Source organism: Muscardinus avellanarius, assembly GCF_963383645.1.
Source record: "Muscardinus avellanarius genome assembly, chromosome: 14".
Classification (NCBI taxonomy): Eukaryota; Metazoa; Chordata; class Mammalia; order Rodentia; family Gliridae; genus Muscardinus; species Muscardinus avellanarius.
The window spans coordinates 81918137-81930671 of NC_137800.1; the positions used below are offsets into that span (position 1 = coordinate 81918137).

General features: G+C 37.9%; 1 protein-coding gene across 1 annotated transcript; it reads left to right on the forward strand.

Moving 5' to 3' along the window:
• Nucleotides 1-4424: 4424 nt before the first annotated feature.
• Nucleotides 4425-5309, forward strand: LOC308273217 (vomeronasal type-1 receptor 4-like; the record flags this gene model as incomplete). The annotated part of the gene is made up of 1 exon (XM_080710306.1): nt 4425-5309. The coding sequence occupies one exon, from the start codon at nt 4425-4427 to the stop codon at nt 5307-5309; it is 885 nt and encodes a 294-aa protein (XP_080566432.1).
• Nucleotides 5310-12535: the final 7226 nt, after the last annotated feature.

Below are 12535 nucleotides of genomic sequence, written 5' to 3' on the forward strand. Positions count from 1 at the left end.
AGCTGCCGTCCCTGCAGAAAAACGCCCAGCACAGCACCCCCCAGGACTGGTGCAGCCATGATAAACTCCCTGGGTCAACCAGGGAGACTTTGAGGTTCAACCTGGTGAAGGTAGGGTTGGAGCCTGATGTTGGACATAGCAGAGACTTGGACAGACTCAGGCTTTGCATCAGTAGAAAGTGTATGTGTGTGGGACCTATGCTTAACACTAGATCCAAGTAGTAGGATCTCTGCGATCACAACAGATCACCCAATCAGGGAGAAGTTAGACCAGCCCAGCCCTAGCATTGCAAAATAGAGTTTGGTCTCAGAGGCATCTGCTGCCTATGGAGACAGGGAGAGACTGAGGCTCCACATCTGTAGAAAGTGTGGAGGGTGATCTACGCTTAACACTAAATCTAGCCCCATTGATACTGGTCATCTGCATAGACTGAGACTCAGAGAACCAGAACTGTAGCAGGAAAGGTGCCAATGGCACTTGGTGTCTGCACAGAGAGAGACTGCAGAGGCCCAGTCTGCTGAATATTCATATATTTGTAGGGTTACATTATTTTTTTGTTTATATTTTTGTGTTTATGTGCTTGTTTGTTAGCTCTCTTCCCAAACACTCTCCCAAGCTTCTTCCCTTGTATATGCCTACTCTCTTCTTTCCATCCCTTTTCTTTTTTTCTCTCTTCTTTTCTCTTTTTTGCCTTTTTAAAATCCAATTCATACCACTATGCTAAAAACTCTACATTGGTTACCAGAACACTACTACATATCCACTATCTCTAATCTCTGCTATATACTGCTTTACCAAACTCACCCTCATTCTATTTGTTCCTCTCTGTGACTTTACCCTATTCCTGCGTTTACGACTTCACTTCACTCCTCACTCAACCTTCACTGTTGAGTACAACACAACTTGCCCTTGGATATACCAGCTGACACCTAGAGACTGAGAGAAATCTACCAAAAGCCACAGATACAAACTTCTGAAATCATGAGAAGGTGAAGGAGAGGGACAGAAAATGAGGAAACTTAGAAACTTGGCTACTTTTTAACTTTCTCACTACACCACTATTTATGAAACTAATTATACACTAATGAAAATTGAGACAAACAAATGTAATTATGGAGGGATAGGGAAAGTTATACTTCAGGGACAGAGTCTACAGAGGGTTACCTTCCTCCTGACAGAGTGATGGCTATGAAAATTGAATCCTTGGTGGTAGTTTATGGTGGCCAAGATCTCTACAAAATCAGGAGGTGCAAAAATGAGCCGAGAAGCTTCACCTGGCCAAGACTGACCCAGAGCTTGTCTGTAACACAGTTTCCCAGGTGAGTGTTCTGTTAGATTTGATTTACTCAAATGTGTCATGTAAAATATCCTCAGTAGCACAAATATTATTCTCTCTTTGATTAACCAAGGGAGTTGATGAAGAAGTTAGGAGCCTTAGGATTGCCACTCTTCCTCTGATGCCTGAAAATATATACCTGAGTCCAGAACAATCAAGGGAACCATTACAGCAGATGTCCTTCAAGGTACATTTAAGTGTCTTTGTTTCAGCACTCAAGATCTAGTATCACGAGAGATGGGTCTTTGCAAAAGGTTAACTTCTTGTTTTCTTCAGTGAGTCAGAAAGATATAGGAGACTTTCATGTTTCTTTGGAAATTTTGTTTTCACTGCCTCCAATTTCACCTGACTTATTATAACTTCAGAATCATTAACTTTTATACAGTTTGCACATTGTATGCATATTTGGTTCATTTCTGAACTTCTAGGAGAGGATACCCTTTTCTTTTATTGTATGTTGCTAATTTTCTATGTGGATTTTCTATTTAATTTGAAGGTTTTATTTCTGCATCTATTTTTAAACTCTTGATCTCATAACATATAATAGTTTGCCATGTGTATAAGTCAAGTTCATTCCTTATGTGCCTGACTGATAGGGGAAACTTTTAACAACTATTAAGACTAGAATGTACAATTGCTTTCTTGAGAATTTATATTATAAACTTGCCAGGCTCTGAGTTACTAAATCTGAGATGGTTCACATTAACTTTATTTTAGGATCATGAGCAAAGAGTCATAAAAATGATTTTATTGGAGAAAATCAGCCTGAGGCATGCAATTGTCTGATTAAGCTGTTAGGTTTTGGATGGAGCATTATACATCTATACTAAAGCAAAACTTGTCTTTTAAAATAGTTCAGTATAGCATTTCCCTGGACAATCTAGGATCTGGGAGATTATGCACTCCTCTCTGTCAGAGAGAAAATCATTTATTAGGTGATTCAGAAGCTGGTCCCAAATATGATTCAGAGCAGTGAAATTTAGCAAAAGAAAGGAGAGAGAGAGAGAGAGAGAGAGAGAGAGAGAGAGAGAGAGAGAGAGAGAGAGAGAGAGAGAGAGAGACTCTAGACAAAAAGACAAGCAGCATTAAACAGTCAGAATACAGACAGGGATTGAGTGGGGATAATTTTAAACAAATTCTAATTTCAGATTACATACTTAATTAGTTTCCATTCCAGACTTATTTCATGATGTGCTAGATATTTAGGATGGTGTGCTGCTTTCTTTGATGCTTTGGTCCAGGCAGGATTTGCTTCATTTGTCAGGGGAGGCATCAAAGGCAGTAAGTGATGTTTTTAGAGTCATGATCTGCCTGGTACAAAACCTGGGCACAACTCTGGATTTAAACACTAATTGCTGCCAGAAATCTGCAGCACAGAGAAATAAAAAAAAAATCCTTAATATTTTGTAGGCAGTAGAGAAAGGAGGCTTCCAAAAATACAGAACCTATGCAAATCCCAGTGATTGTATCTAACATCTAGGTTTCTTTTTCTTTTTTTGCGGTACTGGGGTTGAACTCAGGGGCATTCTACCACCAAGCTACACCCCCACCCCTATTTTATTCTTTATTTGGAAACAGGTCTCACTAAATTGCAGAGGGCCTCCCAAGTTGCTGAGGCTAGCTCTGAATAGACAATGCTCCTGTCTCAGCCTCCCAAGTACTGAGATTACAAGCATGGACCACCATGGCTGGCTCTAGGTTTCTTTCGTTTTGAAGAAATTGTCCATAGTTTGGAAACAATTCCTAGATGAGACATGAGATTTGGGAACTTAAATGAGAAAGAGAAACATCATATCCAGGCCTGAAGTATGAAAATGAGCCTGGATTAATAAACTTGAAGTAGCTCTATTGTTAAGGAGGATGAGAAAAAGAACAGAGGGCAAGCAGTCTGCAAAGTGAACTGGAACATTGTTTCTCCCATGGTTCTGCAGCAGCTGTAAAATACTTGTCATGACTTCTGTCAGTAATTTCTATTTATAACAATAATGGCCAAACCCACTTTGCTACCTGTCGCAATTATTTAAGACCCATAATTCATAAAATGCCCTTATAACAGCCTCAATCCTAACTTATCCCTGTATTCTTATTTACCTTGATTAATATCAGCACACCCAGAACTGAGCCCAGACATCCTTAGAGACCCCTGAAGTCACTCAAAGTAAACATAGACCTTCCAAAGACCTTCACGGAGTGTCACACTGAGATTTCTCCATCCACACTGGCTGTGCCCATTCCATTATTTAGCTTTCCTGGTCAATGGTTTATTGCTCACTGTCTTTGGCTGATTAGGTTTTAACTATTGAGATTCTATCTGGGAAAGGTATACAATGTAACTTGATATTGAGAAGTATAAAAAACACTGAAAGTGTTTTTTGAAAGTGATGAATTCACAGCTTTAGTGGGAGTTATTAATGTAGAAACATTAAGGTACAGGAATCAAAGATATACAAATTTGGAGCAAACAATAAATCTGGAAATGGTTGTATTCATCAGAATATAAATAGAAATACAAATGGAAAGAATATTTAACAAAATAAAAGGAAATATGGAAGTGAAAATATGGCTAAACTTACAAGATGTTGAAGAAATTGCAATAGGTTATACAATTATCTTTATGTGAAGTGTGTGGAAGGAAGAAGACAAGTTAGGCCTGAGCCCCAGGTTGTGAGATTGGATGGGAATGTGATAGAATGAGAAAAAAGCACAGGGAGAAATGCTGGTTGGAGGCATTTGGGGTTTAATGCCGATTTGCCAAGGTTAAACACAGGTAGAATATAAGGACTTGAACAAGTAGATTAATTTGGGTTCTATGGAGCTCAAAAACAAATCTGGGTTGGAAATTTAGACATTTTTTAATACTAGTTTTTAAGATAGCACCTGAGACTAAATAGGATGGCCCACAAACACCGATACAGAAAAGGGCATAGTACTTGGGACAAAAATCTGTTCTGTTAGCTAAATCATGACTGCTCCTTACACTCCAGAAAACGGCTATATTATAATTTTTGCATATTTATAGCAGCGTTACTGGGGCTTTCCTCAAAATGGTATTTGCTTGATCCAGAATTTTCTGCCTATGAAGTAAGAAATGTTTTTCACTCTTGTCAAGGGAACAATCTTCATTTTTATAACAGGACTTGGCATTGTGGGAAACATTATTGTTTTTGTGAATTACGTATGCATTTTTGGAGGCACCAAGAAGAAAACTACACACCTTATTCTCATCCAGTTGGCTTTCACAAATATTATAATGCTTCTTTCTAAAGGAATGCCAAGAACAAGAGGAGCTTTGGGAATAGAAAATATTCTATATGATATGGGCTGTAAAATTGTTATGTACCTGGAGAGGGTGGCCCGTGGCCTCTCAATGTGCACCAGCAGTCTCCTCACGGTGGTCCAGGCCATCACCATCAGTCCCAGAGCCTCCTGGTGGAAGAAGCTCAAGCCAAAGTCTGCATGGCACATCCTTCCCTTGATTCTTTTCTTTTGGATACTCAATTCTTTGATAAGCATGAACTTACCACTTTACATAAAAAATGTCAACAGCATGAACATTTCACAGTTTGGTAGGAGTGACAGCTACTGTTATTTTGTGCCAGAAAACTGGGTAGTCAGATGGGTTTTTCTTACTCTCATGGTCCTGCGAGATGCCCTTTCTCAGGGTGTCATGTGTGGAGCCAGTGGCTACATGGTGTTTTTCCTCCAGAAGCATCACCAGCAAGTTCTCTACCTTCAGAACTCGAAGCTCCTCTGCAAAACCCCCGCTGAGCTGAAAGCCACTCAAAGCATTCTCCTTCTGATGTTCTGCTTTCTTTTCTTTTATTGGACAGATGGCATTTTATCTTTATATTTAGCTGTCTACTTAGATAATAATTCATTAATAATTATTCTTCAAGAATTTCTGATACTTGGTTTTGCAATTGTCAGTCCATTTGTGCTGATTCACAGAGATGGACGTCTGGCTAAATGTTAGTGTGTTCAGTTGAAGAGAATAAGCTTTTAGAAAATGTCTATTCCAGCCATCCTTTCAGTAAGTATGTTTGAAATAACTGTTATTTTTAATGCCATGGGTACCAGAAAATGAAAGAGGAGCTAACACATAGAGAGGGGTCCTCTAATCAGAGTTATGGACCCTCCTGAGCTGATACACTGGTTATCGGGAGCCAGAAGGACCCAGCCATCTCTTTATTTTACATCCTGCAGCCCTTTAGGAAGGGAATGATATTTTCATGCATGTTACATAGCTCTTTTACTACCAACAATTATGGTCCTAAAGTGCAGAAAAGCAAGATGGCAAATTCTCTTAAAATTACTTCTTGTATTCATCCTTTGACCCATTAAGTTCCCTTCTAAGACTCAAATTGATAGATATACTTGCTCATGAAAGATATATAGTAAAAAATATTTTAGATTACAGTGCTGTTTTTAAATGAACCTAAAAACAGTAAAAATACAATTCTGCTTATGATTTTATGAAATTCACAAGTATCAATTTATCCATGGGAATCTTATTGAACTTGTGAAAGAATGAGTTATGTTAATTTTTAGTGATATCTAAAGTGTCTATACAATTAATTTAAAATGTTTGACAGGGTGCTAGTAAATGGAATATCATAATGTAATTAATTGTATGCTGTTTGTTCCATGAACCTCTTCAAGAATACAAAAAATTCTGAAAGAGTACTTGCTTGTTTTGACAGAAACTAAGTTAATAAAGAGACAGGAAAGAGAGTTTATTTTTCCCATAGTTTCTCTTATATTCTTTTTATTATATTCATCTTATATTTTTGGGTTTGCTAACTTTTTGGAGGTATTTTTTTAAACAAATGAATGAAGAATATATGTTGAACACCACTTGTGTCTTCTTCTAAGACATCATTTGTTAGTGCCTTTGAACTGCATGAAAGTTTTTTACTTTTAGAAATCCACCAAATATTTAGGTTCTTAAGTGAAGAATTTGACTTTCATGTTTGATTAAACTATAATCAAAACACATATTTGTCTAGAATGCATAGTTCTAACAATAAGATTGTTAAGGTTCCAAAAGATCAAGCCATTTGAAAAATTTGCAATGCTTTTTTACTTATTTCACATATTCATAGTATAAAATATTAGAAATAATGTAGAGAGACTTCCACTCCACTATGAAGAATGCCTCTTCTATATCTCTCTTATTGCCTTGTAAATATTTGGATGTTTTCTTTTGTGGTGAATAATGGTAGACACTACTCTTTTTGGTTGTACCATGGCCACAGGTTTTAAGTAACTTCTTAATGCTTCTATGTCACACTCTGTTATGTTTAGAACATTAGTTTCTTCATATAACTCTGGCTTGCCTGAAGATAAAGAGTATTTATCTTAGCTTACATTTTTCATTGATATCCTCTTCTTCCTAATATCTGGCAATAGAGCAAAAGACAACGTGTTTCCTGAATAGGTCATTGGTAATTGACTCAAAAGGAAAAAAATATGAATCCTGGAAATGCAATTAGGAATGACATTTAAAACTGAAGCCTGAAGAATTCAAGGAGTTCTGCTTCTGCAAAGTGGCTCCAGTGTGGGAATAATGGAGGGGCCATGATACCCATTTTAGTGATTCAAGTCAGATGTCCATTCCCAAGACCCAGGGATATACTACTTCCACAGATCAAGTGGGACTTACACAGACCTGTCAGGTGTTTTCTTCCTACAGACATGATGATCTACTGGTCAATGACAAAGATCTCACTGAGTTGCATAATTCTGACCATTTTCCCTCATGGTAACCATGATCACCTTGCCATTGGTGACACCACTTTGAATGGGTGACCTGGGGAAGAGATGGTCTCTGTTGTGTTTAGGAATAATAGTTCAATGTTAGCTATTCCTAATTTGATCCTGAATTTATGGTAAAACTCCAAAAACTTTTTTCTATGATGTTGAGCTACCCTCATGAATTTCTTCAATAAATGGTATTGGGAAAACTAGATATCTACATGCAAAGTTAACATTGGGCTCTCTTTTTCTACCCTACAAACAAAACTCAGTTCAAAATGAAATAGAGATTTAGACTGAGACATGAAATCATAGAAATGCAAACATAACATACAGAAAATCCTCCTTGACTTTGGTCTTGCCAATGAATTTCTATATGTAACAACAGTAGATAACTGAAGAGCTTTATGTGCACAAAGAAAACAATCAACACAATGAAAAGGCAGCCTGTGATCTTAGAGAAATAGTTTCAATTCTGTGTTTAATAAATGTTGAGTATCCAAAGTATATAAAGAACTCATACAACTCTATAGCCAAAAATACAAATAATCTGGATATACATGGGTAGGGGGCCTGAATGGATCATTCCCATAGAAGCCATAATATGGCCAATAGATCTACAAGAATGTGCTAGACATAACTAATCAGGAAAATGCAAATGTACCACTATAGGAACCTACCTCATACTAGAAGGTTTGCTATTATCCAAGAGATAAGAGATAGCAAGTGTTAATGAAGGCATGGATAAAAATGATGTTTTGATTTATGGAAAAGTGAACATTTTTATAAAAATTATTTTATGCACAAAAGAAAACACTGTTATTGGGAACATACAGTACTATAGCCATAAATAAAACAGTAAGGGTTTTCTTCAAAAATTTAAAATTCAGCCGGGCATGGTGGAGCATGCTTTTAATCCCAGCACTTGGGAGTGAAAAACTATCAGAATATCTATCAGTTGTCTGTATGAGGCCAGACTGAGAAGGGGCATGACAGAATTTTATGGGGTCATGGTAATGTTTATAAGAATTTGAGTTACATAGTTGTGTTTATTTTTCAAGACACGTTGAATTGTACAGTTAAGATATATGTATGTTTTGTATGTGATTATTACCAAAATTATAACATATTTTAGTGATTGCAAAAAAGATACAAATAAGAATGCAAAACCCCAACAGTAATAAAACCCAAATATCCTAATATTAAGATGGGCACTAGACCTGTGTACCTATTTATCAGAAGATATGTGAACATTTAACATTGTTAATCATAGGGGTAACAGGAACCCAACCACAATGAAAAGGCAACTTAGATCAGTTAGGAAGGATGTTATCAAAAAAACAAAAGATACAATGTTGTTAAGGATGTGGAAAAAAAGGAACACTCACACAACTATAGATGAAAATGTAAATAAGTACAGCCATTATGAAATGTTGTATGGAGGTTTCTCAATAAAAAAAACAATGGAAGTACCGTGTGACCCACTAATCCCAATACTGGATATAAATTCAAAGGATAGTAAATCAACACATCAAAGAGACATCCGTAATCCTGTGTTCACTGCAACAGAAAAAGCCAAGGAAAAGAACCAGTTTAAGTGTTAATAAACTGATACATGGATAAAACACATCTCCAATAAGTAGTCATAGAAAAGAATGGGATCCTGTCACTGGCAACTACATGGATGGATCTTGGAATCATTGTGTTAAGTGAACTGAGCTCAAGCACAGAAAGTCAAGTACCACAAATCTCACTGAGAATTGGAATATGAAACAGTTGATCTCAAATATGTTGAAATTGGAATGGTGGAAAGCAGATGTTTGTGGAATGACAAGAAATGAAAAGATGGTAAGTGATATCAAGTTATGGTCACATAGGAGTAATGAGCTCTGGTGTGCTAGCCTCAGTAGAGTGAGTACAGATAATGATAGCACCTGTCTATTTAATAAAAAAACTGAAATAAAAACTTTCCAGTGTTTTCATGATAAAGAAATGGTAAATATTTATATATTCTAGATATTAGTTCTCTATCAGAGGAGTAGCTGGCAAACATCTCCCCTTCTGATGGCTCTCTCTTGAAGTTCTTGATAATGTCCTTTGCTGCACAGAAGCCTTTCAGTTTAGTGCAATCCCATAAATTAATTCTATTTTAGTTTCTTGTGTCTTTGGAGTCTTGTTGAGGAAGTTTTTACCTGTGCCTATACTTTGGAGTGTTCGTCCTATGCCCTCTTCAAGTAACTGCAAAGTCTATGGTCTAATTTCAAGGGCTTTGATCCACCTTGAATTGACTCTTGTTCAGGGTGATAATGTGGAATTTATTTACACTTTTCTGTAAATGGATAACCAGTTTTTCTAACACCATTTACTGAAAAATCTATCTTTTCCCCCAATGTATGTTTTTGGCCCCTTTGTAAAAAATCAATTGGCTGTGTGTGGCTTTGTTTCTGAATCTTCTATTCTGCTCCATTGGCCTATGTGTCAACTTTTGTACCAATACCATACTATTTCTATTACTATGGCTGTGTGTAGAAACTCACTGACAAAAACCCAAATATTCCAATCAAAGAATGTGCAAGTGAATTAATGAACACTTCACAAAAGAAGAAATACAAATGGCCAATAAATATATCAATAAATGTTCAACATCATTAAAGATAAGAGAGATGCAAATCAATACTACCCTGAGATTTCACCTAACCCCACTTAGAATGGCAATGATTAAAAACACAAATAATAATAAATGCTGGCAGGGATGTGGAGAAGAACTCTGATACACTGTTGGTGGGATTGAAATTGAGTGCATCCACAACAGTGCAGAGGATCCTCAGAGGAATAGGAATGAACCTACCATCTGATCTACCTATACCATTCCTGGGTATTCAAAAGAATTGAAACCAGACTATCATAATGATGTATACATATCTATGTTTATAGCTGTACAATTATTAATTGTCATACTATGGAACCAACTGCGGTGTCCATCAACAGATAAATGGATAACAAAATTTTGGGATATGTATGTAATGGAGTTTTACTCAGTCATAAAGAACAAAATTACATAATTTTTAAGGAAATGGATGGAACTGGAGAATACTATGCTAAGTGAGATTAGTCAGTCACAAAAATGAAGGGTCAAGAGCCGGGCGTGGTGGTGCATGCTTGTAATCCCTGTGCTTGGGAGGCTGAGACAGGAGGATCGCACAGGTTCAAAGCCAGCCTCAGCTACTTAGTGAGGCTCTCAGCAACTTAGTGAGACGCTGTTTCCAAGTAAAATATAAAATAGGTCTGGGAGCATAGCCCGGAGGTAGAAAGCCTCTGGGTTCCACCCCCAGTACCACCAAAAAAAAAAAATCAGATTTTTCTCCCTTATATGCAAAAGCTAGGTAGAAACTGGGACACAGGAGGGACTCCAGACAAAGGAGAGAAATCTTACTGGAGTGAAGTAGGGAACCTAACTGAGAAAGATGGAAGGGTGAGGAAGATCTGAAGAGAGAAACACCTCAATGGACATTATGTACATACACAAACTTATCAAAACCAATCACTGTGCTGAGCACAGGCAGGTGGTGGAGAATGGGGAGAGGGATAAGGTGGGAATTTGGTGGGGGCTCAACAAGTACTGTGTGCATGTATGCCTCTCTCACCCTGAACTTCACCAAGGTGTATGATTGAAATGCACCAATAAAAATAAATGGTAAATATTTGAGGAGATATATATGTTTTCTCTGACTTGAATGTTATTCAATGTTGTTAAGTTCTGTTATTTTGAGGTTGTGGGAGCTCGTTGCTTTCTTGTTATTCCTCCTTCTCATGATTTTAGAAACTTATATCTTGCTTTTGATAGATTTATCTCAGTCTCTAGGTGTCAATTGGTATACCCAAGAGTAAGTAGTGTTGTATTCAACAGTGAAGGTTGAGTGAGGAGATAAGCGAAGTCGTAATTGCAAGAATAGGGTAAAGCCACAGAATTGAATAGAATGAGAGTATGAGTTTGGTAAAGTAGTATATAGTTGAGATTAGAGATAGTGAATATGTAGTAGTATTCTAATAACCCATGTAGAGTTTTTAGTATAGTGATATGAAGTGGATTTAATACAAGACAAGGAAGAGAAAAGAAGAGAGAAAAAAGAAAAAATAAAGAAAAGGGATAGAGAGAAGAGAGTAGGTATGTACAAGGAAAGGAGCTTGGGTGAATGTTTGGGAAGAGAACAAAGAAACAAGCATACACACTCAAACACACAAAAAAACTAGAAACAAAAAACAAAACAACATCAACAAATTAAAGCAATCCTACAAATATATAAATATTCAGCAGACTGTGTCTTTGTAGTCTCTGTGCCACCAGCATCTTTCCTGCTACAAGCCTGGTTGTCTGAGTCTTTCTCAGTCCAATTAGATGGTCATTATCAATAGGGCTGGACCTAGTGTTAAGCTTAGGTCACCCTCCGTGCCTTCCACAGATATGGAGTCTTGATCTCTCCCTTCCTCTGTAGGTGGTGGATGCCTCTGAGACCAAACTCAATGTAAGTCTCTGTTCTCCACAGTTAGGGCTGGTTTGGTCTGACTTCTCCCCATTCACCACTATTGGGTGGTCTGTGGTGATCCTGGAGATCCTACTAGTTGGATCTAGTGTTAAGTGTAGGTCTCCCCCCAACACTTTCCACTGATGCAGAGCCTGAGTCTGTCTGGGCCTCTGCTATGTCCAACAGCAGAGTCCATCCCCACCTTCGCTGGGGTGAAGCACAACGTCTCAAACCCAGGGAGTTTACTGTGGCTGCTCAAGTTCCTGGGGGTGCTGTGCTGGGTGTTCTCCTGCAGGGATGGCAGCTTTACTTATGGTGTTGTTGAGTGCCAGTCCAAATCTCTGGAGGATGTAGTGAGCTCAGCAGCCACTGCTGCAAGTTGTAGTCAGTGATTGTGCAAGACAATTCCACTGATCTGCAGCCTCTTACTTTTTAAGTCCTTGGCTGTTTTACTGTTTGTCTTTGGAGTTGTGTGTAGTGAGGCAAGATGGTGCCGCTGTGGTGCCCGCAGCCGCAAGGTGGGTGGGTTTCTTTTCTGCTCTCTGATAGGTCTTTTAGTTTTTTTTCCCTGGTGTCTTTTATTTATTGTGTTCTTTTTATATCTATGGTGTTTTCTGGTTTTTGTAAGAATGCTGTTTTTAAGGCAATGGAGAGCAGTGTCAGCAGGACTGGTATATACTGCTTCCCTCAGTATTTCTCCCCCAGGTTAAACAAAAGTCCCAGGTCATTTTGGTAGATGCAGGGATTCTCAGAGGTTGAGCCATGGTGAAGAGGGCTGGGGGATTCAGTGGTGATGGTGTTAAGGCCCTGTGATCTTTTCTTCTCACCAGAAGGATATGACTGAGGGGACCTCTCTTACATGGGAATGGCATGAGGACCTATTTGCAATGACAGTGGCACTGTGTCTGACAAGTGGGTACCC